At 45.5% G+C, this 27,690-nt stretch overlaps 1 protein-coding gene across 1 annotated transcript; it reads left to right on the plus strand.

Moving 5' to 3' along the window:
• LOC121140321 (histo-blood group ABO system transferase 1-like) lies at window positions 1-27,690 on the plus strand. Its single transcript, XM_040745180.1, has 7 exons — window positions 1-117; window positions 11,673-11,742; window positions 12,364-12,420; window positions 13,783-13,830; window positions 15,129-15,164; window positions 15,667-15,801; window positions 26,081-27,690. Exons 1-7 carry the CDS (start codon window positions 105-107, stop codon window positions 26,766-26,768), a joined length of 1,047 nt encoding a protein of 348 aa, XP_040601114.1. The 5' UTR covers window positions 1-104; the 3' UTR covers window positions 26,769-27,690.

Consider the following 27,690-nt stretch of genomic DNA (forward strand, 5'->3'; position numbering starts at 1 on the left):
GACTGGGTTTCCTCTCTTCTGGAGGTTGGTGCTGCTGTGTGCCTGAGGTCTCATCTGTGCCTCACGACTTGCTGCTCAGAACCTGAACCACCCAGGGTCCTGCCATGGACCTCCGAGGTGAGCTGAGGGGTGACAAAGGGGGCTGTGGCTACCCTCAGTTGATTGCTCACTGTCTGGTTGGGGCTTCATTGCTGCTGGGACTTGGAGCTCAGAGGTGGCAGGGCCAGGTCTGCTGGGCTGTCAGGAACCCTGGGATGCCCGGATCTGTATGTCAGTGCATGTGTACTGGTGAGGGGAGGGTAAGTGGGACCCAGGTCTAGGTCACATTGGAAAGTTCTGATCTGACCAGGCGAGGTTCTATGGGAAGACATCGAGTGCTAGGGACCTGTCTGTCTCTTTATGGGGCATCCTCTTCTGCACCTGCCTAGACATCCCAAAGGTAGAAGCCAGAGGCCATGAAGCCGGCCTTCCAGGAGCACAGAGGAGTCCATGTGAAGCCGAGGGGAGGACTCTCCAGCTGGCTGAGTGGCCAGTAATCCTGCATGGCTGGAGAAGGGCTGGAGAAGAGGTGATGGAAGGAAGTGTGGGGCCGGCTCCCCAGCCCTCTCCTGGTCGAGCTAGGGTTATTTTTATAGATATGAATGTTGGCATTGCACAAAGAAACACAGGGACAAAGCAAAATCAATCCAGGAAGGGAGTTTCTTTTTGTAAAAGCGTGTGCTGTGTGTGATGAAGGAAGTGGGAACACAGAGCACACGTGGTTTCCATTTCGTGCATGTGTGACTGTGTCTCACCCCGTCGGTGGGAGCAGGATCTTACAACCTGATGCCACTGGCTCATTACTAATCAGAACAAAGGGTAATGGTGTGATAGAATCCTTGGACATGTACACCAGAATTTTACAAGCTGGGGGAGATTATAGAGTTTAGCTTTTGATAGGCTACACCTTAAATGGGAAAACTTATTTTCAATACCTCCTCCTGGTGATAAACCACACATAGCAGATATTTTTCCTATTGATCTCTGTGTGCTGTATACGTGTGTGTGTGTGTGTGTGTGTGTGTGTGTGTGTGTGTGTGTGAGACCCCAAAGGTCACCACAGAGCTGGCTCACCGATGGAGAAGCCCAAGGTTTACTGCCAAGCGACAAGCCACAGCAGGGTCCCTGTCCAGGAAACTGATACAGCAGCTCTGGGAGAAAGGTCCCTGGCCTCTATCATAAGAAGTTGTTAAAGGGAAAAACCACAAGGCTGAATGTCACAAGATTACAAAGTATCTATGATTACTTAAGGTCATTATACAAAGTACAAAGTAAAGCAATAACCATACATTTGAGCAGAATGAGACAGGGACATGGGGTCCAGGGTTTGCCAATTATCCTGTGGGCCTGGGGTTTTACACCTAGCAGTTAGTTCCTTTCTTCAGAACAAAGGAATGTTGATATAGCTTGTGGTTAACTACCTTTTTCTGAGAACTGGACTCAGGCCCCTAGTCACACACTTCCAGTCAGGGGGTCAAATTCTTTTGCCCAGTTCCCTTTGCTTTTGTGTTTGTGCAGGGGTCCAAGATTTTTAGACATTTATTAAATTTTGGTCTCTCATCTTACTACCTCCTGGGTTGTTGTCAAGCTTATGCAGAAAGTCTCTTCCTACTGAGCATCTTACTGGACAATCTTAGTAATTTTAAGTGCAAAGCTCAGTGTCTTTAAACACATTCACACTAAGGCCAGGGAGGAAGCTCAGTGCTGCCTGCCACGACTCAGCAAGGGGCACTGAAGCCTGACAAGCGCCCTGTGCAGTGTGGGTGCTGCAGGTCTGCCATACTTTCATGGCAGGGCCCAGGATGGTTCAGTTTCTGGGATGCAAGCTGGGATGTGGGTGAAGCTGGGTGAGAAAACAAGTTGTGCTTGGAGCTGTAGCCCAGGGGTCAGGCACTCTGGGGGGAAGGACGCCCCAGGAGAGCACTGAGGATACTGTGGGGCAGGGGAGCAAAGATGATGCAATGCAGTGACCAGAGCAGCAACACCAGGGGTGTGTGGAGGGCTGGAAGCCCAAGGGAGATGGTTGTTACTTCATCGGGCCAGCCATGGCCAGGGGGTAAGTCAAGGCTGTCCAGGTGCAAAAGAAGCTGGTTAGAGGCAGAGGGCAGGATGAGCAGATGGGAAAAAGGCTGGGGCTCCTGACCTGGACATTCTTCTAGGTTTTCTACAAAGGAAAGGCCAGGCACAGATTGGGGTGGGGTCAGGAGGGTGTTGGAAGAAATGCCTCCATTTGTTGTCACAGAGTTTAGTTGACTTCCTGCAGTAATTTACATCCTATTCAACTCTGACATGTCTTATTGCTCTGGGTCCCCTCCCATCACTTCCTAGTGCTTTAATATACCTAAGTGTCTGCACTTTTACCTATTTTATGCATTGGTGCAGGCAAAGCCGAAATAAGCACAGTCAATTGTAAAAGGGACAATAAAAGTGCTGAGAAAGAAATCAGAAAAACATCACCCTTTACAATAGCCACAAACAACATAAAATATCTTGGGGTAACTCTAACCAAACAAGTAAAAGACTTCTATAGCAAGAACTTTGAGTCTTTAAAGAAAGAAATTAAAGAATATACCAGAAAATGGAAAGATCTCCCATGCTCTTAGATAGGTAGGATCAATATAGTAAAAATGGTAATCTTCTCAAAAGCAATTTACAGATTCAGTGCAATCCCCATTAAAACACTGGCACAATTCTTCACAGAACTTGAAAGAACCATAATCAATTTTATATCAAAAACAAAAGACCCAGGATAGCCAAAACAACCCTGTACAATAAAGTAACTTCTGGAGGCATCACCATCCCTGACTTCAAACTCATAGAGCTATAATTCTGAAAACATCTTGGTATTGGCACCAAAATAGACTGGTAGACCAATGGAATCAAACTGAAAACTCTGATATTATCCCACACACCTATGAACACCTGATATTTGACAAAGAAGCTAAAACTATACAATGGAAAAAAAGAAAACATCTTCAACAAATGGTTCTGGCATAAATGGATGGTGGCATGTAGAAGACTACAGATAGATCCAGATCTATCATCATTCACAAAACTTAAGTCCAAATGGATCAAAATCCTCAACATAAACCAGCCACATTGAACCTATTAGAAGAGAAATTGGGAAGTACCCTTGAATGAATTGGTAGAGGAGACTGCTTCTTGAACATAACACCAGTAGGACAGACACGAATAAATAGGACCTCCTGAAACTGAGAAGCTTCTGTAAGGCAAAGGACACAGTCAACAAGACAAAATGGCAGCCCACAGAATGGGAAAAGATATTCACTAACCCCACATCTGACAGAGGGCTGATCTACAAAATTTACAAATAACTCAAGAAGATAGTCCCCAAAACACCAAATAATCCAATTAAAAAGTGGGGTACAGAACTAAATAGAGAATTCTCAATAGAGGAGTCTAAAATGGCTGAGAGACACTTGAGAAAGTGCTCAACATCTTGAGCCATCATGGAAATGCAAATCAAAACAACTCTGAGATACCATCTTGCTCCTGTCAGAATGGCTGAAATCAGAAACACCAATGACAATTTATGCTGGAGAGGATGTGGAGAAAGGGGAACACTCCTTCACTGCTGGAGGGAGTGCCAACTCATACAGCCACTTTGGAAATCAGTATGGATATTCCCCAGGAAAAGGGGATTCAGTCTACCATAAGATCCAGCAATTTAACTCTTAGGAATATACCCAAAAGATGCACATTCATACAACAAGGACATGCATGTGTTTAGCTATGTTTATAGCAACATTATTTTGTAATAGCCAGAACCTGGAAGCAAACTAGATGTCCCTCAACCAAATAATGGATAAGGGTCAGGGGACAGGACTTCCTGAGAAAATTGAGAGCATGTGGGGAGGGGAGAGGGAACTTGGAGAAGGAAGAGAAGAGGAGGGAAGAGGAGGACATGGGGGATGAGGAAGCTTGAGTCTGTGGAAGAATAGAGGAGAGCAGGATGAGAGATACCATAATAGAGGGTGCCATTATAGGTTTGAGGAGAGATCTGGCACTAGTGAGATTTTCAGAGATCTACAAAGGTGATTTAAAGTGGAAAACTAAGCAATAGTGGAGAGGCTACCTTAAATGCCCTTCCCCTATAATAAGATTGATAACTACTTTATATGCCATCCTAGAGCCTTCATTCAGTGACTGATGGAAGCAGAGGCAGACACCCACAGCTAAACACTGAGCTGAACTCCTGGAATCCAGTTACAGAGAGGAAGGAGTGATGGGCAAGGGGGTCAAGACCGGGCTGGTGAGGTCGACAGAAGCAGCTGCCCTGAACAAGGGGGAACTCATGGACCCTACACTGAGGGTTGAGAGGCTAGCAGGGGACTGATCCAGACCCATTCCATGTGGAAGGATGTATTCTTGGCCTGGAAACATGGGAGAGGGCCTGGACCCTACCTTGGATGATATGACAGACTTTGGGGATCCCCCATAAAGTGCCTCAGTCTCCCTAGGCAGGGGAGGGAAGATGGGATGGGGGGCAAGGGATGAGGGGACAGAGAGGGAGATGAGATTGACATATGAAGTAGGATTGTTTCTAATTTTAATTAAAAAATTTTTTTTAAAAATGTAAAAGAGAAAAACGTATTGCCCACAGCAGCAATGGAAGAATGGGAGGCATTTACAGAGCAGTGCTCTACCTGAGTAAACTAAGCTTTCGATAAGGGTGCCTGCTCACAGTCATGTAGGGACTGGCCAGTTCCTGAGAATAAGTACACATGCTGACACAGACTATTGTTTACTTGGTGTTAAATATTAAATGCACAGCATTTGAGTTGTATTTTAATGATAATCTCCACAATGTTACCACCCCCAACCTCAAGAGATGGTCCTGCAATAATAGGTCCAAATCCTATCCTTTTTTTTTTTTAACTCGATCTGTAGACCAGGCTGGCCTCGAACTCACAGAGATCTGCCTGCCTGTGCTGGGATTAAAGGCGAGCGCCACCAACGCCGGGCTCTAAATCCTATCCTAAGAGTGGATGATGGGGAAACCCACTCATATCCCACTTCATAGGGTTCTAATGAATGAAGCACTGTGTGATAAGAGTGAATACATTGCATTGTGAGTTCCTAATTTAACATGCAGTTTTCTCCATTCCCCAATTCGATGTGATTCCCAGTCTATCACCTCCCTATGTGTTTTATCATAAGGATGCTTGCTAGCACACCCAGACTATCTTAAAAGGTTACTGTGGGGTCCCATTGTCTATGACCTTCAGCACAAGAAGGTCTATTTGGAGTATAAATGATATTGGTAAGGATCCCAGACTCAGATTTCCAAGCTGTTACAAATGTTAATATGGCCTTTGGATCTGTCTTGAATACCCAAGTCAGTTAGGTCTGTTATCCTAGGTGATGACAAAGTAATCTAGTAACAGCAATACATTGTGGAAGGAGGGGAATTGAAACCAATGTAGTTGTAAGGAAACCATGGGCACCTTGGGAAGTAAAGTTTAGGTAGATATCCAGTATTACTTAATAACACATTTGAGAAGCATCAAACCAATGACAGGATGAATGATAGTGTGCTGAGGAATACGTGCCCAATGAGTCTGCCCATTAGCAGAACCCACTGAAGGTCTGATGATGAAGACCCCACAATGAACAGATTTGCAGGGGAAAAGGCTGGCTCAGATCTCCTGATTCCTGCACCCCTTTATCAGACGTCTCTTTTTCTTGCACCCAGGTCAGGGGTAGGACCCTCAGGCAAAGACCTTTTAAAGCTTCCATAGGAGGCTTTGCTGGACCAGGGTTGGATTTTTTTTGGACCACAAAGAGTGTTTCATCTATGAGTTAACAGCCATACCACCCACCCCAAGTAAGAAGGTCTTGAGGGCCTTTCCTGTGGATCTTGCTGGAAAGCCTGTAGGTGAGGGTCAGAATGAGAGGCGGATCCTGAACAGTGCCTTTACAGAAGAATATGCATCGTCACTTATTGAAAGATATCAAATGTTATTACTGCTAGGGATAATAAATCAATGGGCTTGAGGGATTACCTCCTCTCTTTTTCTGAAGTTGTAGTTTTAATAGTTTCTTTTTTGACATCTCAGCAATAGCTTGTCCTGCAGGATCACAAGGAATGTCAGCTTTGTGGAGAATACCCCTAAAGGAATTAAAATTTGGAAAGACTAGCCATTTGTTTTGATCATGTGAGAAAATCCTAGAACATCAAATGTAGCAAGACACAGTGACCCAACATTCACAGAGCTATAGCCCAGGAAAATAAAAAGTGTGAGGACACCAGGCAGAAGGTAGGAGGAAGGCAGCATCTGAACAATGAAAGAGGAATGCTACAGGAACTGTGGAATCTTATCACTGGGAAATAACAACCGTTCTGTAAAGGAGGATAATTGTGTTTGTTTTGGGAGACCAAAAGCATATAAAGAAGTAAATTGGGAGGCATCTAAAGGACAATAGAATGGTTTCCATAATGAATTGTCCATTTACATCTCTTTCCTATGAGATATGAAATTGAGTTAATGTATGTGTGTAGCAGACCTTTGGGGTTAAGATGCCAAATGTGTCCCTTTATGATGCTAAGGGCAGGAGTCGATTGTGCCAGAATGCCTACAGGTAGTGAATGAAAATGAGGTCACGATTGCTCATAGGTGTGGCTGAGGAGAAAGTTCTCGCTATAGATATGAAGAGTTCAGCCAGAGGCATCTGGAAGAGTCCAGACTGAATGTGGCCAGCAGAATAGAGCAGGTCATGTTAAGAGAGAGTGATGGGGAGAGTGAGAGAGGAAGAGGAGAGAGACGGAAGAGGAGAGAGGGAGAAATAGAGAGATCTAGAAGTGGAGACGTGAGAGAAGAACCAAGAGAGAGTGTAGCCAAAACAGCTGAGTGACACAGGGAAGAGAAGCTGGGGGGCGGGTGGGGAGTGAAGATCGGGCTGGAGTTTGGGGTCTGAAGTGGAGGTGAGAAGTACTGAGACGAGCCTGGACTCTGCAACAGGTTCTTGCAGTGCTGAGAGAGATGGTGGACAGAGTCTGCTCTGATATGTTCATAAGCCATTTGTCTAGTTTACCCATGGAACATACTATTCTTGCCATTTGTTGATGATATGGAGCAACATAATCTCTTCTATAAGTACTTCTGAGCTGGAATTGGGGCATTGTTGGGGTTGAGGGTGGCAGGAAGGTGGGAATGATGGTCACAGGACAGGAAAAGAAAGAGGAGAGTGCAGGTTAGGGGGACATTTGCTTAGCTTGCTGCCCAGACACTTGAAGTGCTGGCAGCTTGGGAGCTGTCTGTGTTACAGTAGCTTAGGCTGGTTGGAAATTTTGTCACCCAGGTCTGTCTCATTTGGAACAGCTTTCAGTCTTCACTTGATTGGAAATCTGCTTTGACAGATATAGACTAGGGAAAGTAGGGAAAGTTCAGGGGCTTAAGGATTTATTTATTTTTTATCATGGCTGTATATTACAAGCTTCCAGGCCTGTGGTCCTGATATTTGGGGGGAAGGGAAGAAGTGTAAAGTCCAGAGGAAGGTGGAGATCCCACCCCCAGGAACAGGCAGTTGGGAAAGGTAGGCTGTTGATTGACAGGCATACTTATCTGGAGTCTGGAAGCTTCAGATGACTGGCTGTAAGCTTTTATGATTTTTTTTAAGTTTACAAAAAGAGATAATCATTTTAGACACATTAGCATTACCTCTCTTTGTAATCTGTACTAAAATGTAGTAGGTTCGCTTCTTTGAGACATTGTATGATGTGAACCTGGGGACTCAAGGAAATGGTTCTGGACTAAAAGCATTAACACTGTCTTGTCTGTGCAGAAGGGTGGATGTGTAGAGTGGACAGAGATGTTTTCAGTATGATGAAATGCATTTCTAAGTTAATACTTAGAAGACAACCATTTACTGAGAGCTGTCATTGTAAAGCAATTCCTTTCAATAAAGTAAAAGTATAAACATTACATTGAAACCTGCTTCATGTTTATTTCTCTTAGTGTCTGCCAGCAGATAAATTGAGTCTGTCTTTCTCAGCTGGAGACCTAGTAGCTCTAAAAAAAAGTGAGGCCTGGTTTTACATATGAAATGAACAGACAAAGCAGCTGCAGCCTTGGGGAAAGAGCTGTTTGTTGCTGCCAAAGTTACAGTTAGCCTTCCATACCATCAGAGATCTTAAGAACGATAAGTTGTAGCAGGAAGTATAATCCAAATGGATTATGTATTGTGCCCAGACTGGGAATCCTCCCAAACCACCAAGAGACCATATCCGATGCAAAAGCATAGAGTCTTTTTAATTTACGAGCTAACTAGGGTCCTCTGTCCATTCAACACTGAGGGTGGCGTAACAGGGACCCCAAGCAGCAATGGGGCAGGGCATATATTGGGGTAGAGCAAGGGGAGTGACTGGAGGTCCACTAGTTGCAAAGCAGCTGTCTCAGGATTTGTGTTCTCCAGGCTGGGGGAACCTGTCCTGAGTTGAGTCATCAGCTGCAGCTGTAGAAAGGCTGCTGTACCTAGAGGTCCTCCCAAGGCGGTTGCTACACCCTACATTCCACTGTTATCAATAAAGAGCATCCCAGGGTATCTGGTGGTTGCTTCCTAGTAATTAGAGCAAGGTCAGGCAAGGTCAGGGACTCAGCTCATGTTGCTGAGTCAGGGGCCTATATCTTGCTGGGTCTGTTCTGCAGCCTGCCATGGCTGCCAATGCAGGGGACTGGGAGAGGGCCTGGGCCCTTCAGTAGCAATTAAAATGACAGAAATTTACCTCTATCTGGGTTACCATAGGCTCTCACTGAAGGTATCTGTATTGGCTCAGGAACCCTAAGATTCAGTTCTCAGCACTAAAGAGATTTATTTGCTAATGAAGGACAAATGGCAGGAAATAATAGATAAAGACAGGAGATAGAGTAGAAAGAAGAAGGAGAAAGGGGCAATGGAGAGAGGTAAGGGATATTTGTCCCAGATGGACAAAGGACTGCCTCTGGATAGAGAGGAGATAGATGTGACCTGACCCATAGGCAAATGGCAGTTTATAAAGGTAAAAGAGAAACCCCATGTTAGGATGAGGTGTTTAATTTTAGTTGGCATGTTAATTAGTTGAGCCAAAGGGGCTTTTTGATTGCTGGACTTAAATACTTTTATAGGTATACCTTGGTATTTAGGCTCAGGAGGGGGAAGTGGTCAAATAAGGAAATAGGCCTTGATGACTAACTTGGAATATAACTAATGGTTTTTATCAAGGCAGGGTTAATGGTTGAGAAGGACAAGGTCTGCTACTAGAGTCATTTTTGTCAATGCTCAAACTGGTTAGATTCCCTTCATCCCCTCCTATTTGTTTTATTATTTGTTTGCTGGGTGTTGGGTAAGTGGATGGGATTCCCTTGGACTTCTCCCTGCTGACAATTTTGCATTGTTGTTAGGGAAGAGCAGGCTGTGCCAGTCAATGTCCCATCTGTTGCTAGGGAAGTGTAGTCTGTGTGGCTGCATCAGGGCTGCAGATTTAGAGGAAACAGCTGGGGCCTGTACTGGAGTTGCCAGAGAAGTCTGGAGTTGTTTGAAGTCTATTGTTACAAACTAGGAACAGAGGTAAAGTTGAGGGTTTATAAAAATTTTATTTTGGATGTACATGAAATTTTTAGCTCTGAGTGGGGTGTGTGGATGAGGGAAAGGCTAGCTAAAAGATGTTAAAAACAGAGACACAGAGTAGCTGTTGGGAGGGCAGATTCAATCCATCATGAATGTACCTCTTAGTTATTCTTACACCATCTTGGGTATCCAACCAACAGTGGGGACAAAATGGCAGAAGGCTTCTATTATCATGTGTAAGGGTCAAAAAGACATACTTCCCTTAATCATCCATGTATTTGGTAGCCACACCTGCTGTCCTTCAGGGTCAAGAGTAAATGCACCTAGACCCATGACTATTGTTACTTACATATGAGACATCCCCTGCCCAAGGCCAGAATAAGCTGTAGCCTTTGAGCTATAGACTTAAGGACATAAGGACATTTTTAAACTCTCTGACCATTAGTCAAAATGAAACAGACTCACTTTTATGGGTCCTGACAGTTAGTGAAGTTGAGGAGAGAGTTTGTAGAATGCCCTTGACCTAAGCAAGGGTTTGGTCATACGGGAGGAGGGGAGGAGATGTCTTGGGCTTATTATGTTTGGTAATTGTGAGTGTAGGATTCATTTGATGTCTGAGAGTGTCTGGATAGTTAATGAATTTAGGGCAATCGAGTGGTGGTAGATGTTTGACAATCATTTGGGCAGAGGATAAACAGAAGTGTGAGAGAAAAGAGATGAGAATTGTGGTGAACAGTGATCTTGAGAGAACAGGCACTGGAGGGTGAGAATAAACATGCAAACTGGGGTTAGGAGACTATCTGGTGCTGAAGAAGGTTTAGGTGTGCTGTTAATCTGGGTTATGTAGTAGGGTTGTGTGGGGGAAGTCATACATGTGTGGTGAGCCATAAAAGTTGGGTGAAAGGACAGCTTGACAAGTGTCATGTCAGCACATTGTCTTGACTGACAAGAGAGATGTCAGTCTGATGTATCTATCTGACTTGAGGGAGCTGTTGTCCGTTTAAAAAGTGTAGAAAGAAGTAGCTAGAGTATATAAGAGGGATAGGATACGAGGTCTTTGAGAATAGTGGAACAGGAATGTAGAGCATCTGGGGAATGTTGAGGCAAAGAAATGAGTGTGGAGGGATGGGGGGAGCACAGGTAAGGAATGGGAATGATGTGTTTTCAGTAAGAGAAGCTGTGGATTCCTTGCAGACTGATATGGTTTGATGGAGCAAGATCTCCTTAAGCAGTGGTCCAAGTTATCTAACATCCAAAACAACTGAGATGATGCAGCCTTGCAGACTACTACTGCCAGGATTTGTCCCGGGTTTCTGGGTTTTCTCAGGATGCTGTTTGGAGAGAACTACGCCCAAATTCCCAAATATCGTTTATATATTTTTTTCATTTAAATGAGGTTGGTTGTAAATGGTTAATCACAGCCATGCCTATGTGCTTACCTAGGCTCTGGAGGTCTGAAGTGAGAGGTCCTTATGCTTGTGTGGACTGTGAAAAAAATTTTGCCCACTAAACTTTCTTTGGAACAAACCTATGAGTCTATTTATATATCTGCCTTTTAGGTCTATTTTTGACTTAATTATGAAAATACATACATTTAAGAGGCATGAAAATCTTCTAAGGTATTAGGACATAGCTCAGTGAAGAACTTGTCTCATCCCTGGCTTTCAACACTAGCCAACATTAGCATGAGAAAAAGTCACTAGAACAGATTCATTGCTGTCCCCGTGTATGTGAGCATACAGTAGTCCGGGGTGGGGGGCTGGTCCTACCTTTGGCTCATTTCGGCTAACCACAGGAAGGGGTGCTCAGTGGCATGTGGACGAGGGGGACCTGGGGACCTTGAGGGTCTAAGGGAGCAGCAGGAGTCATGAGCAGGAAGTAAACAACTATCTTTCCCTCTGGCTGCTCAGTGGGGCTGGGGCTCCCTCAGGGGTTGGGGCTGCCTGAGATAGGGCAGAGTCACAGCTGCAGTCCTGAGGATGACCTCTGAATCCTACCAGAGGCCTGCACAGGAGTCTGGTCTGGGAAGGGGGTGAGTAACTGGGTCCTGTGCTGTTGTTTTTCAGGGAGACCAAAATGCTGCTCGCTTCACCTTGGAATCCTTCCCCTCATAGTGGTTGCCTTGGTCTTCTTTGGGTAAGAACCAGGCTGGTGAGGAACAGCTCATGAGATGGGGACCCTGAGCCACGAGCATCCCCACGACCACAGCAGTGACCAGGACACTCTTGGCCACTCACACAGTGGCTCGTCCTGCTGTTGCTTGTCCCCAGAGTGAAAAGCCTCACTTGTAAACCTCTCTTGAGTCCACAAAAGGGGTTTTGGGATTGGCCTTAGCAATGTGGTGGTCTAGGGAAGGAGAGAGAGACAGGTCTAGGGATTGGAGGCAGTCCTTTCTAGGTGCAGATGGTCCGTGACCCTCACGGAGCAAAGACACTGCCATGTCTGCTGGGGCTTCTGTAGACACAGCCAGGAAACACTCCCTGGTGTGGTGTTGTGGTGCAGGTAACTGGCATTGAGAAGGGGCTGCCTGCAACTGCTACAGGTGTCCAGATGCAGGCCTTGTCCCCAGGTCCTTCCTGCTGCCACATCGTCTTCCAGTGGGGTGGGCATGCTTAGTCCTGTCACATGGCCTGCATCCAACTGGGAACTTCTGTGCTCACTGTGCTGGATACAGTGGAGCATTCTGGAGGGAGGCACAGACAGCCAGACGCAGGTCTGTGTCCTGAACAGCTGCCCCTGTGCATGTCCGTCCCACAGCTATGGGTTCGTGAGCCACAGAAGCCAGGAATTGGGAGACTCAGAAGCTGTGACGAGGTGAGTGTATGTGTCGTGTGTGTGTGTGTGTGTGTGTGTGTGTGTGTGTGTGTGTGTGTGTGTGTGTGTGTGTGTGTATGGGTTACCGGCTGGATGAAATTTCTGCTGCATGGTGTCTCGTGGCCTCTGCCTGTCCTTCTACATGGATGGGTCATGTCCTACTATAGGCTGCACAGAGCAGCCCCAGCTGCCCCCTGCTGTCTTTAGAGGGAGTGTGTTTTGGGAAAAACTGTTGTCATTTCTGACTTCAGGTTCCTCCTCCCTTTTGTGTCTACCTGGTCAGCCCAAGGACACTTTCTATTCCCCACCCGCCTCCCCAGCCGCCTGCTCAGTGCAAGGGCTTTTGCCTTCTATAACCAGACCCAGGTTAGAGGCTCCTCCATCCCCACAGTCCCCAGATCCTGTCAGTCTGCCTTTGGGGAAGGCATCCCTTGGCTTTGCCTGTTTTCCTGGGCCTCCTGTGGTCTTGCATGAGCCCCAAGCTTGTCTGTCTGTCTCATCCCTGCTTTCCTCAGAGTAGCCAATGATCCTTCAGCACAGAAGGTAGGAGGCTTCCTGAAACGGGGTCCTGCCTGCTGACCTTCTCCAGCAGCCTGCAGCTCTGCATTCCTGCACAAGCCATGCTTGCCCTTGAGCGGGGCTGGCCTTGGTCTTCGTCTATGCTGTGCTTCCCACTAGGCTACACTGCCTACCAGCTGCTCTTTGTTCCCACAGTTCCCTCTTGTGTCAGTTTTCCAGTGCTGCAAAGTGCTCTGTCCCATCCTCTTTTGTGTTGGGAGGCAATTGCACATTTGATAACTGTCTCTCAGGAGGTGCCTGAGGTCATATGCCGAGCTAGGTGGGTCTCCCTGGAGGTCTCACATTTCTGGTGGTTCAGGATGGCCCTCAGCTAAAGTGCCCATACTTGGTGCCCACTAGGCTTCCTCTCTGCCAGGTCGGATGGTTCTGGGCAGGTGACTTATTATAATGTTAGTCCAGCCACTCAGAAGCCGGGTTTGAAGTCATCCAGGAACTGCTGCCTCAGTTTATCTGTTCAATAACAAGGAATAGACTCCACTTCTTGATGGCTGGGCACTGGGGCTTCTTCTGTGTTCTGGAACTCCTTTTTGCTCAGGTTCCACTCAGGAGCGGCTGATGAGTGTGAGTCAGAACCTTGACTACAGTGTTTGACATCAGAATCTATAGTATGACAGTGTTTGATACCATGTAGTTTGCATAGTGCCTGGGAGGATCATTATGTGCTGTTTTTTAACTGTCACAGACTCACTGTACCCTCAGGCACCACTCCCCTCCCTCCAGGCCCTGTACCTGACCCCTGAACCCTCCTGGTTTAAACCTGTCTTCTGTGTTGTCCTTCTGCAGAGTGGCTGTTGGAGAGCTGGATGTCCAGGAGGTGGTAGCCCTGTCAAGGTATCCTGCCCTCTTGTGGTGCTCTCCAGCCATGGGCTGAGGGGTGTGGATGGAGGGGTATGTGTGTATGTGTAAGTATGGGCAGCTGGGAAGTCCCTTCCTGCACCAGAAGATGAGAACACAGCCCTACACTCTGTGTTGACTACCTGCATGTCATTCGCTTTTAAAGAGCCAGGCTGGCTCATCTGGTACAGAGCTGAGTTTACAGCTGTGCACCCCATTCCCAGGGCAACATTCACAACACACGAGTTTACCATCCTCACCATTGCAAGAGTTCAGTGCAGTAAGCACATTCATGCTGGGGTACAGCTATCACCACCGTGCATCTCTAGATCATTCCATCTGGTAAACTATATCCACCAAACACTGACTCCCTATTGCCCAGCCCTGTTGCAGGACCTCGCCCCCATCTCGCCTGTTCTGTGTTGTTCCTCTGAGCCTCCACTCTGTAGTAGTGCCTCCTGGGGATGGGGTCCGGGAGGGCTTCTCTTATGTGACTGGTCAGACTCAGTCAATAAGGTGTCATCAAGCCTCATCCCTGTGTAGAAATTTTCTGGTTTTTTTTTTTAAAGATTCATTCACTGCCTTAAAGAAATATTCATTTTTGTTTTATAAGTATGAGTGTTTTGCCTCCATGTATGTCTGTGCACTACATTCATGCCTGTGCCCAAAGAGGCCATTAAAGAACTTTGGGTTCTCTGGGACAGGAGTTCCGGAAGGGTGTGGTTTCCATGTGTGTGCTGGGAACAGAATCCAGCTGTTCTGCAAGAGCAGTCAGTGCTCTCACTGCTGAGCATCTCTCCAGCCCTGCTCTCTGCTTTACAAGCCGTCACAGGGCATGCAGCTCCTGAGCACAGATGACTCCTGACCCTTGGGGACTGATCTTGGTGGGGAACTTAACACTGATGTTGGGGCTGGTCTCTGACCCAGACAGAGAGCCGGGACTCTGTGTGCCTTCAGCCAGGAGAGGACCAAGGCAGACTACAGGCCCAGGTTGACATGTAGACATCTACCAGGGACAGAAGTGTCCAGCTTTATATGATTTGTGAATTAAGGTAGTCCTTAGCTCTCCCAGCTGTAAGTGGGGGGAGGGTGTCATGCTTTCCTCTCCCTATCTTAATGAAGTCAGACTGTGATCTTCCTGCTTTGGCCCATCCTTGGCTCCCAGGATCATGGACAGACACAGTGACTTGGTTGCCAGCACAAGTTCAGGTTTGTTTGCCTGGGCCATGGCTGCCAGTGACATGCTTCCCCCTGACCCTCCTGGCCCCTTGAGTTCTGATATTTTCTTTTTACAGGATGGTCTATGCCCAGCCAAAGGCGCTGACACCCAGGTGAGTAGATTTAGTCAGTGCATGTGTAGAGCAGGAGTCATAAGGAACTCAAGGACGATTTGCTCACGGTGGGGAATAGTTCAGTAGGGCACCCGAGGCCCTGGGTCAGTCTGCAGCACTGGGAAAAACACAACTCAGAAAAAAACCAAAGCTTGATTCTGGTTGTCACTGCCCTGACTCCTCCAAGCCTTTCAGAGTCTCAGGGTTGTCTGATTCAGATCTGGAGCCCAGAGCATCTTGCTTCCCATCTGGGCTTCTGCTCCTTGTTTCCTGTCTCTGTCACCAGGGTTTCAGAGACGTGCTGGGCGCAGTGGTTGTAAACTCAGCTGCTTTCAGAGCTTGGTGGAGTGGGGTGGGCTTAGTCAGTGAGAGCTGATGCTGACTGACTCAGGCCCCACTCAGGGATGGTGGGCGGCCCTGGGGGAAGCTGAGGGTGTGGAATCTGAGAAGGTTCCTGCAGCATGTTTGGTCACGTGTTGCCTGTGGCTCTCTCCCCATGTAGCAGGAAAGACGTTCTTGTCTTGACTCCTTGGCTGGCTCCCATCATCTGGGAAGGGACCTTCAACATCGACATTCTGAACGAGCAGTTCAGGCTTCAGAACACCACAGTTGGACTGACCGTGTTTGCCATCAAAAAGTAAGCAGTGCATACTGCAGAGATGGCTAGTGGGTAAAGCAACTTCTTCAGGGGCATCAGGACCTGATTTGTTCCTAACCCCCATGTAAAGGCTGGGCATGGTGGCTCATGCCGGCAATCCCAGGACTGTGGGTGGAGGAGAGACAAGTGGATCCAGGCAGGTTTCTGACAGCTCAGCCAAACAGTGAGCTTCAGAGTCAGAGAAGGGACCCTGTCCAGAGGACTAAAAAGTGAATAACACAAGAAGACACCCAAAGTCAACTTCTGGTCTCCACACAGGCACACAGGCAAATAAACATGAACATATACAATGGGCACACACGCACGCATTCACGCACACACACACACACACACACACACACACACACACACACACACACTGGTCAAGGTGGACACCAGGAAGACCAAGCTCCACTCTTGTATTTAATATGCAGTAGGGGTGCTGATGGTTCTCTCTGACACCTTCCTGAGGTTTGATGGGCTCACAGGTGACTGAACCCAACACTGCCACCTTCAAGAGTGCCAGGTCAGCTGCCCCTCCCTCTGTGCTCTTAGCCAGGTGCCACAGGTGGGTACACTCATCCACAGAATTCCCAGCAAGGGGTAGATTGTAAGCAGAACTCTGGCCACGGATGTGTGTACCAGGCTTTCTCTTTTGGGGCATCAACCAGCTCCCAAATCATGGCAATAGAGATATATTATTAGTTTTGAATGCTTGACCTTAGGTTGCCTCTTATTTTTTTCTTTAGAAACAATCATTTTGCATATCAAAACCACTGGCTCCCTCTTCATCCCACCCTCCCATACACCCTACCAGCTCCCCCAATCCACACCCCACCCACTTCCCAAGGACAGTGAGGCCCTCCATGGAGGATCAGGAAAGAATGTCACATCATTTGGGGTGGCCCTAGACTGTCCTCCATGTATCTGGGGTGAAAAATATCACTCCATAGGGAATAGGCTCCCAACGTACATTTGTGCACTAGGGAAAAATACTGGTTCCACTGTTAGAGGACTCATAAACTGTCCAGGCCTCCTAACTGGCACCCACATTATGACTGGGGTCCCTGTGCTCTAACTAGGTCAGGTCAGCTGGTTCTGTAGATTTCTCCAGCACGGTCTTGACTCCTTGCTCATCCTTCCTCCCTCTCTACAACTGGATTCCAGGAGTATGGCTCAGTGCTTAGCTGTGGAGGCCTGTTTCTGCTTCCATCAGCTAGTGGATGAAGGCTCTAGGATGACAATTAAGGTAGTCATCAATCTCATTATAGGGGAAGGGCATCAAAGGTGGCCTCTTTACTACTGCCTAGATTTTCAGTTGGGGCCATATTTGTGGATCTGAACTTTTCCCTAGTGCCAGTTTTCTCTTTAAACCTATATTGGCTTCCTGTATTAAGGTATCTCTTTTCTTGCTCTCCTCTATTCATCCCCTGATTCAATCTTCCTGATCCCTCATGTTCTCTACCCCACTTCTCTTCTCCTCCTCTCTTTTTCCTATCTCCCTCCCATTCCCCCCTCCCCATGCTCCCATTTTGCTCAGGAGTTCTTATTGCTTTCCCCTTCTTCAGGGGAACATACATTTCACTTTTAGGGTCCTCCTTGTTTCCTAGTATCTCTGGTGGTGTTGATTGTAGACTAGTATACCTTTGCTCTATGTCTAATATCCTTATATGAGTGAGTATATACCATGCTTGTCTTTCTGTGACTGGGTTACCTCACTAGGGATGTTCTCTTCTAGTTCCATCCATTTGTCTGCAAATTTCAAGATTCTCAACCCATTTATTGTCTGTATATAGTAGGGCTACTGATTTTTTTTTAGTTAATCTTGTGTCCTGCCACTTTTCTGAAGGTGTTTATCAGCTGTAGGAGTTCCCTGGTAGAGATTTTCTGGGTCACTTATGTAAACTATCATATCATTTGCAAATAGTGAAAGTTTGAAATATTCCATGCAAATGTATATTCCCTTGATCTCCTTTTGTTGTCTTATTGCTCTAGTTAGAACTTCAAGTACAAGATTGAAGAGAAATGGAGAGAGTGGAAAACCTTGTCTTGTTGCTGATTTTAGAGGAATTGTCTTGAGTTTCTGTCCATTCAGTTTCATGTTGGCTGTTGGTTTACTGTATTTTGCTTTTATTTTTTATTTTTTTTTTGCTATTTCCTGGAAGAAATAATTAGGATCTTAAGGGGCTGGGGAGATGGCTCAATGGTTAAGAGCATCCAACTGTATTTTGCTTTTATTATGTTTAGGTATGTCCCTGTTATCCCTGATCTCTCCCGGACTTTTATCATCAAGGGATGTTGAATTTTGTCAAAGGATTTTTCTGCATCTAGTGAGATGATCGCGTGATTTTTGTTTTTCAGCTTGTTTATATGGTGGATTTCATTGATAATTTTCATATGTTGAACCATCCCTGCATCCCTGGGATGAAACCTACTTGATCATGGTGGATGACTTTTCTGATGTGTTCTTGGATTCAATTTGCCAATATTTTATTGAGTATTTTTGCATCCATGTTCATAATGGATATTGGTCTGTAGTTCTCTTTCTTAGGTGTGTCTTTGGATGGCTTGGGTACCAAGGTAATTGTAGCCTCTTAAAAAGAGTTTGGCAATGACCTTTCTGCTTCTATTATGTGGAACACTTTGAGGAGTGTTGGTATTAGTTCTTTGAATTTCCGGTAGAATTCTGCAATGAAGCCATGTGACCCTAGGCTTTTATTGATTGGGAGACTTTTGATGAATAATTCTATTTCATTAGAGGTTACAGGTCTATTTAAATGGCTTATCTGTTCTTGGTTTAATTTTGATAAGTGATACATATCCAGGAAATTGTCCATTTCCTTTAAATTTTCTAGTTTTGTAGAGTATAGGCTTTCAAACTATGACCTGATGATTCTCTGGATTTCCTCAGTGTCTGTTGTTATGTACCCCTTTTCATTTCTGATTTTGCTAATTTGCATGTTCTCTCTCTGCCTTTTGGTTAGTTTGGATAAAGGTTTGTCTATCGTGTTGATTTTCTTGTAGAACCAACTCTTTGTTACACTGATTCTTTTATTGTTTTCTTTGTTTCTCCTTTATTCATTTCAGCCCTCAGTTTGATTATTTCCTGGCATCTATTCCTCTAGGGTGAGTTTGCTTCTCTTTATTCCAGAGATTTCATTTGTGCTGTTAATTCTCTAGTGTGACTGTTCTCCACTTTCTTCATGTGGGCACTTAGTGCTATGATCTTTCCTCTTAGTACTGAGTCAAGTTTCCCATATATTTGGGTATATCGTGTCTTCATTCTCATTGAATTCTAAGAAGTCTTTATTTCTTCCTTGACCCAGGAATGGGGCAATTGCACTTTTTCAATTTCTGTGAGTTTGTATGGTTTATGCAATTTGTGTTGTTTTTGTTGAATTCTACTTTAAAGCATGGTGATCCTATAAAATATATGGGGTCATTCTTATTTATTCGTATCTGTTGAGGTTTGATATATGTGGTCAGTTTTAGAGAATGTTCTAAGTGGTGCTGAGAAGAAGGTATATTCTTTTGTGTTTGGATGGAATGTTCTATAAATGTCTGTTAAATCCAACTGGGCCATAACTTCTGTTAGTTCCTTTTTTTCTTTGTTAAGTTTCTGTCTGGTGGTCCTGTCTAGTGGTGAGAGTGGGGTGTTGAAGTCTCCCACTTTAAGTGTGTAAGGGTTTTTTGAGTTTTAGTAATGTTTCTTTTACAAATTTGGATGCCTTTGTATTTGGGGCATAGATGTTAAGAATTGAGACTTCATCTTGATGGATTTCTCCTCTGATGAATATGAAATTACCTTCTTCATCTCATCTCTTTTTATTAATTTTAGTTTAAAGTGTAATTTGTTAGATATTTGGATTTTTACACCAGCTCGATTTTTGGGTTCATTTCATTGTAAAATCTTTTCCCAACCCTTAACTCTGATGTACCATCCGTCTTTGATGTTGAGGTGTGTTTTTCTGTATTTTAGTAGAAGGTTGGATTCTGTCATCCCATCCATTCTGTTAGCCTGTGTTGTTTTTTTTTTTTAGGCGAGTTAAGACCATTAATATTGAGAGATACTAATGACCATTTGTTGTTAATTCTTGTTTGTTTGGATTTGTTGTTGCATGTGGATCCCCCCCCACTTTTTTCTTTGGTTGTTGGTAAAGTGAGATTATTTATTTGCATATGTTTTTGTGGGTATAGTTAACTTCCTTGGTTGGAGTTTTCCTTACAAAACTTTCTGTAGAGCTAGATTGGTGGATATGTATTGTTTAAATATGCTGTTGTCATGGAATAGTGATTGAAAGCTTTGATGGGTATGGTAGTCTGGGCTGGCATTTGTGGTCTCTTAGTGCTGGTAGAATATCTATCCAGAACCTTCTGGTTTTCAGAGTTTCCATGATGAATTCAGGTGTAATTCTGATAGGCCTGCCTTTATATGTTACTTTATCTTTTTCCATTGCTGCTCTTAATATTCTTTCTTTATTCTGTATGTTTGGTGTTTTGATTATTTGACGAGGGGACTTTTTTGTGGTTCACTTATTTGGTCTTCTGTTTCTTGTACTTTCTTTAGGTTGGGAAATTTTTCTTCTATAATTTTGTTGAATATGTTTCTGTACTTTGAGGTGTGTTTCTTCACTTTATTCTATACCTAGTTTTTTTAGGTTTAGTCTTTTCACAGTGTCCCATATTTTCTGGATAGTTTGTCCTAGGCATATGTTGGACATAAGATTTTCTTTGGTCAGTGCATTTATTTCTCCTAGTGTGTCTTCACTACACACGCCTGAGAGTCTCTGTTCCATCTCTTGTATTCTGTTGGTTTTGCTTGCATCTGTAGTTCCTGATTGTTTACCCAGCTGTTCTACTTCTAGCATTCCCTCAGATGGTGTTTTTTATCGTCTATATTTCAGCTTTCAAACCTTGTACAGTTTGAATTGTTTCTTGCAATTTTTTGTTTGTCTTTTCCTCCATTTCTTGAATTTTTTTGTTTGTTTTTTCTTCCATTTCTTTAAGGGGTTTTCTCATTACCTGTTTTAGGGTCTCTATCACTACAAAAAATTGTTTTTAGGGTCATTCTCCTCTGCTTCACCTGTGTCGGAATGTTCAGGTCCTGTTGGTGTGGAGTCCTTAGACTCTGGTGATGTCATATTTGTCTTTTTGTTGTTGACTGTGTTCTCATACTGTGGTCTTCCAATTCCTTCTTCAGTGGGTGCAGGTGGGGTCTCTTCTTCTCCTCTTGTTTCCTGGTGAGTGTAGGTGGGCCTAGACTTCGACGTTGGCAACTCTGCATGGTCCAGCTTCTCCTGGTATTCTCCTCATGCAGAGGGTGTAGGAGGGCCAATACTCAAGCTCACCCTCAAGCTAAAGCTCAAGCTCATGCTCAAACTGAGGGCGTAGAGAGGCCAAGACTGTGGTGAGGGCAGAGTCTAGAACATGAGCACAAGCAGAAAGCATGGAGGGGGCCAAGACTGTGATGTGGGCAGACTCTGGATAGTACAGGCTGTTGGGTCAGGTCCACTACATGTGGAGTAGACCCAGGAAATCACTTATGTCTTATTTTAATGTGTTTCTCTTTATTTTATATTTTGACTTGGGGCTTTTTTTCCTTCCATCCCCTTTCTTTCTTCTTTCTTTCTTTCTTTCTTTTCTTCTTTCTCTCTCTGTGTATCTTACTTTCCTGATGCCTGGTGTCTGGCTCTGGGAATGTCCCCCACTTTCTCCCTTGTTTTCTCATCCTGCTCATGTTAACTCCTATTTATTGTCTCTGCCCACCAGCCCCACCTTTCCCTATTTTCCTAGTTATTTAGCATTCAGGTTTTTATTAGACCAATCAGGTGCCATACGCTGGCAAGCTGAAACAAGTCGAAGACACATTTACCTAATTAAACAAACTCATCATAAACAGATGTAATACATCTTTGCATAGTCAAAATGCTCTTCCACATCAAATATGTCCTCAGATACAGGACAAGGTGGACAGCAAGGGATGAGTAATACTTTTAACTTTAGCCTTGGGGGCAGGCAGTAGCAGACCTGTGAGGCCTTGAGACTCTGGGTCAGGCTGACTTTAAGACTCAGACAAGAAAATTTCCCTGTGGAAGTTTGTAGAAGCAGGATAGGGTAACATTAAGTGCAAGGCTGTGGTGGGGTGGGTAGTGGGAGGACTAACAGAGGTCATTTGTGCTGCCTGCATGTGAGAAGGGAGGGTTTCTCCTTCCCTGAAGTGCTGGGTGAGATCCAAGGGCGGCTCTGAGTCCTTTGTACCAATCAGACTTGAGAGAGGTTTGGGTTTCAGCTGGAGGGATCTTGGGCACCTTGGGAATACCTGGAGCTCCTAGGGACAAAGGAATTCGCAGTAATGGGACACAAATACTATCTTATCTGGTGCTGCTGGGTGCATGAGCAAGAGCCCTGCCAGGTGTGGTAGGTGCTTGGTGGGAAGAAGCCTCTGAGGGACCAATTGGGACCCCATGACCCCCTTTCCACAGGGAACACAGGCACTTGCCTCTTTCTGACATTGAAGTGCAGAGGCTTGGCACCCTGGCCAGGTGATGGGGATCCCTGTTCCATGGTAGGAGCAGGTGGCAGTCATCCAGGGAGGAGCAGTCATCTGAAGCAGGAAAACTTCTTGGGCTGGGAGATGACATGGAACCTGGGTTAGAAGCTGTGGTGGTTTGAGAGAAAATGGCCCCCAAAGTGAGTGACACTATTAGCAGGTGTGGCTTTGTTGGAGTGGTTACGGCCTTTTTTGAAGAAGTGTGCCACTGTGGGGGCAGGTTTTGAAGTTTTCTATGCTCAGGATAATGCCCAGTGTCTCCTGTTGCCTGCAAGATGCAGGACTCTCAGCTCCAGTACCGCGTGTGCCTGTCATGTTTCCCACCATGATGATAATGGACCGAACCTCTGAAACCGTAAGCTGCCACCTCAATTAAATATTTTCCTTTATAAGAGTTGCTGTGGTCCAATGGGGAAACCCACAGAAATATCTCATCTGAGTAAGTTGGAGCTCACTGACTTTGGACTGACAGCTTTAAATCCTGTATAAAACTGAAATAGGCCCTCTGAATGTGGGTGACAGTTGGGTGGCTTGGGCAGTTTGTGGAGCCACTAGTAGTAGAACCAGTAGTTATGCCTAGTGTATGAACTGGCTTTTTGGAGCCCATTACCTATGGTGGGATACCTTACTCAACCTAGATATAGGGGGTAGGGTTTGGTCCTGCCTGAAGTGATGTGTCAGACTTTGTTGATTCCCCACAGGAGGCTTCACCCTCTCTGAGCTTTGGATAGGGTGTGGGGTGGGGAGATGTCGGGGAAGTAGGAGGGACAGGAGGGAAAGGGATTGGTATGTAAAATAGGAATATTAAAAAAATTGCAGTGGCTGTGGTGCCTCTTCACTGTTATAAAAACCCCAATTAACACAGAAGTTGGTATCAGGGACAGGTGTATTCCTGTGAAAGGTCTGAAAATATTTTGGTTTGGGTTAGGAGACCAGTACAATGTTTTAAGTGCTTCTTAATGAGTAATAGTAGTAGGAGCATGGAAGACAGTGGTGCTGAATGTGATTTGATGCAGTGTGGGGATCAAGAGATTTCAGAAGAGAATGTCAGCATGTAACCTAGAGACTGCTCTTGTGATATTTTGGTGAAGAAAGTGGCTCTTTTTGCCCTTTTATGAAGAGTCTGCCTGAGGCTAAATTGAAGAATTTGGATTAATTCTGTTGGCAGAAGAAATCTCAAAACAACAGCCTACGTAGTGTAGACTTTGCCATGTATTTTTTTAGTGGTAACTCTAATGAAGACTTATAATGAAAAGGAGCAAATTGAGCAGGGTAAATTACAAAAAGAAAAATTTAAGGAGAAAAGAATACCAGTGAGTGGAATGGTGCTAAGTCCTGTGTTCAAGCAGATAAACAGATTAAGACATGGAAAAAAAGAGGGTGGTGTCTTCAGGGCAAGATCCCACCCAACTAATTTTTGAACTTTTGGAAAGAAACTAAAGTAAAGCTTAGAGCTGGGTGTGGTGGGGCTCATCTTTAATCTGAGCATTGGAAAGCCAGAGGCTGGCCGATCTCTGAGATTGAGGCCAGACTGGTGTAAAGATCCAGGTTCAGGGCAGCCAAGCTTAGGCAGCGAAAGACAGAAAGCTGATAAAGATGTAATTGAATGAGGATGCAATGATCCAGCCCCAGTAAGTAGCATCCTTGGTAATGTGGTATTCACTTTAGAGTTAAGGATAGAGGTGGATTATGGAATTTGTCTCTGTACCTAAAGAAAGTGTTGTGGCCAGGCATGTGTCAAGGATGTCCCTGAATGGAGGCCTAGTAGAGAGGTCATTGGGTAAAATTGTGAAGTTCAAGACCTGAACTGCCTTGGAGAACTCAAGATGTTAGAGGTATCAGAGTTGTAGGAGAGCTGATAACAGGAAGTGGAACCAGCCTTACAGAAAGAAGTGTGTAGCAATCAACACAGTTGGAGATCTGAAGAGCATTTTGATGTCATACATGGAAATGCAGAGTTTCGGGTTTGCCCAGCTGGGTTTTGGCCTTGTTCTGGTTTAGTGTTTCCTCCCTATGCTCTCTTCTCTACCTTTTGGAATGGTAATGTATATCCTGTGCCATTATATATTGGAAGCATGTAATCTGCTTTTTAATTTTGATTTTTATAGGAGATTACAGTTAAGAGATTGCCATGAGCCATAGTAGGGACTGGGCTTTGAAACAAGTTTGGGACTGTGATAAACTAGGAGGGTTTGGTTTTTGAGGTTGCACTGAATGCATTTTTGCATTATGATACAGCTACAAGAATTTGTGGGCCAGGGAGTGGACTGTGGTAGTGTGCAATAAAATGGCCCCCAAAGTGAGTGGCCCTGTTAGCAGGTGTGGCTTTGCTAGAGTGGGATATGACCATGTTAGAGGAAGTGTCACTGAGGCGGCAGGCTTTGAGGATTCCTGTGCTCAGGATACCACCCAGTGTCTCAGTTCACTTCTTGTTGCCTGCAAGATGTAGGACTCTCATCTCTAGTACCATGTCTGCCTGCATTCTGCCATGTTCCCCACCATGATCATAATGGACTGAACGTCTGAAAATGTAAGCTGCCACCCCAATTAAACGTTTTCCTTATAAGAGTTGCTGTGGCCGTGGTGTCGTCTCACGAATAAAAACACAAATATGGAAGTCCTTTGCCCTTGGACCAGAGGGTATCATCAGGCTTGCCCTTCTTTCTAGGGTGCCTGTTTCCCCTTCCCTGCCCAGTCTGTGTGTCTGACTCCTTCTCTCATGGAGAGCATGGGGTAAGACTCTTAGGAACACGAGAGTTATTGAGTGCTTGTCCACAGGCACCTCAAGCCTCTGAGGAGGGGGTTCTGAGATACAGGGTCCTGGAGAGTGATCAAAGGAGGGATGCAGGTACCAGGCCCTTAAAAATCCATATATTCCACCAGGGCTCAGAATGTGGGACCCTGGGATCACAGACTCTGCTTGGGCCAATGCAAAGCTGTGGGGAGTGGAATCTCTTGGGATGGAGCCTTCATTTTTTGGGAGGGTCATAGACACATGGATAGGTGACCTGTTGAGGGGACTGTCAAGACAAGAGATACCTACAGGGCATTTTCCTGGATCCCCAGGTCCTGAGTCATCACTGTTACCTGACTGGTAGTTTCCAGGGCTCTACCACAACATTCCTTGCTAAGATGTGGTGCTGATGTTGCACCCTTCTGCAGCAAAGGAAGGTGACATGAGGTACAGCCTGCAGACTGGTCAGGACAGAGGTAGAGTGGGTATGCTGATGGGGGATGTCCTTTTGTGGGGATGTCCTTCTGTATGTATGTTTCTCTTATTGGTTGGTGAATAAAACACTGTTTGGCCAGTAGTCAGACAGGAAGGATAGGTGGGGCTACTGGACCAGGAGAAGACTGGGGAGAGGAAGGCAGAGAGAGCTGACCCAAAAATGTCATGTAGCAGAGGAAGTAGTAACAGGTCCAGTCCCTTCTCCGGTAAGAGAAGACCACGTGGAAATACATAGATTAGTAGAAATGGTTTAATAATTAAGACAGAGCCAGCCAATAAGAAGCCTGAGCCATTGGCCAACAGTTTAATAATTAATGTCTCTCTGTGTTTATTTGGGGCAAAGTGGCTGTGGGACCAGGCAGGACAGAAACTTGCATCTTCAGAATGCTGCTCCTTCAAGCCTCTGGGTAGCCATGGTTTCTGCATGGTTAGTTTATGCCCTGGTTAGTCTTGACCTAGCTGTGTTAAACATCTCCATACCACTTTGTCCTCCCTCACAGGTTCGTGGTGTTCCTGAAGCTGTTCCTGGAGACGGCGGAGCAGCAGTTCATGGTGGGACACAAGGTCATCTACTATGTCTTCACTGACCATCCAGCAGATGTGCCTCAGGTGCCCCTGGGAGCAGGACGGAAGCTGGTGGTGCTAACTGTGCGCAACTACACCCGCTGGCAGGATGTGTCCATGCACAGGATGGAAATGATCAGCCGCTTCTCAGAGCAGCGCTTTCTGCATGAGGTGGACTACCTGGTGTGTGCAGACGTGGACATGAAGTTCAGTGACCACGTGGGAGTGGAGATTCTCTCAGCACTCTTCGGTACCCTGCATCCTGGCTTCTACAGTAGAAGCCGAGAGGCCTTTACCTATGAGCGCCGGCCGAAGTCCCAGGCCTACATCCCCTGGGATGAGGGTGACTTTTACTACATGGGGGCCTTTTTTGGGGGGTCAGTGTGGGAGGTGTACCATCTCACCAAGGCCTGCCATCAGGCTATGGTGGAGGACAAAGCCAATGGCATCGAGGCCGTGTGGCATGATGAGAGCTATCTGAACAAGTACCTGTTACACCACAAGCCAACAAAGGTGCTGTCCCCAGAGTACATGTGGGACCAGCAGCTGCTGGGCTGGCCCTCCATCATGAAGAAGCTGAGATACGTGGCTGTACCCAAGAACCATCAGGCAATCAGAAACTGATAACTGAGTTCCTATTGGAAAGGCCAGACCTATATCCAGGGGCACTCCAGGCTGTATGGGATTGGAAGGATTTGAAGTGTCACCTTCTACCCCACCTCAGCCTCCAGCAGCCCTGGTACCAACCACTTGGTTTACCACACACTGAGCCCCTGGAGTGATAGCCACCTTCAGCTCCCACTGTGTCCCTGTGCTCCTATTCAGTAAGATGGTAGCAGGAGCCTCCAGAACATGGGAGAAACTCTATCATGTAGTTACCTGAGGGTCTGGGCACCTTCACTCAGCTTGTCCCTTCCTTTGATAGGAGGCTTGACAGATGGCCAGTGCCCTTAGGAATGGGCAGAATGGCAGAGGTGCCATCTGCAGGCCTCTGAAGTTGCTTAGCTCCTATTTAGCTCAGCTGGCAGATCAGCATCCTGTGACCCTAGAATCTGCTCATTTCTGGTTCATTTAGGAATAGCTAGTTATTCATCCTGGGAATAATGTATTTCTGGATTATATGGGAAGTTTTTAATTTTCTTTTCATGCTTTTCCTTTTTTGTTGAGGTACTTAGTATTGAACCTAGGGCCTCATGAATGTTAGTTAGGACTGAAGTCTAGGCTCTCTCCTAGAGTCACATGACTTAACTTTCTAAGTGTTACGTTCACTGTGTTATTTTTATAGTCTAGTTTTCATTTGAAATTTTAACATAAAGAAATTGTTACTTTCTTTTTCATGGTTGAGATTAGACTCAGTTCCCAGCCTCAAATTTGATATTTTTGGGGTGGTGGTGGTGGGTATTGTTACTTGTTTTTTGTTGAGACAGAATCTCTAGTAGCTCCAGCTGGTTACAGTCTTATTATGTGGTCAAGGATGGCCTTGACTTCCTGATCCTCCTGTCTCTACCTCCAGAGCTCTGGGATTAAATACATGCCACCACACTTA

Source organism: Mesocricetus auratus, unplaced genomic scaffold, assembly GCF_017639785.1.
Source record: "Mesocricetus auratus isolate SY011 unplaced genomic scaffold, BCM_Maur_2.0 Super-Scaffold_100004, whole genome shotgun sequence".
Classification (NCBI taxonomy): Eukaryota; Metazoa; Chordata; class Mammalia; order Rodentia; family Cricetidae; genus Mesocricetus; species Mesocricetus auratus.

Coding starts and splice junctions, on each gene's coding strand:
- LOC121140321 (XM_040745180.1), top strand. Junction 15,165..15,666: donor CCAAAGGCGCTGACACCCAG/GTGAGTAGATTT, acceptor CTCCCCATGTAG/CAGGAAAGACGTTCTTGTCT. Junction 15,802..26,080: donor ACCGTGTTTGCCATCAAAAA/GTAAGCAGTGCA, acceptor CCTCCCTCACAG/GTTCGTGGTGTTCCTGAAGC.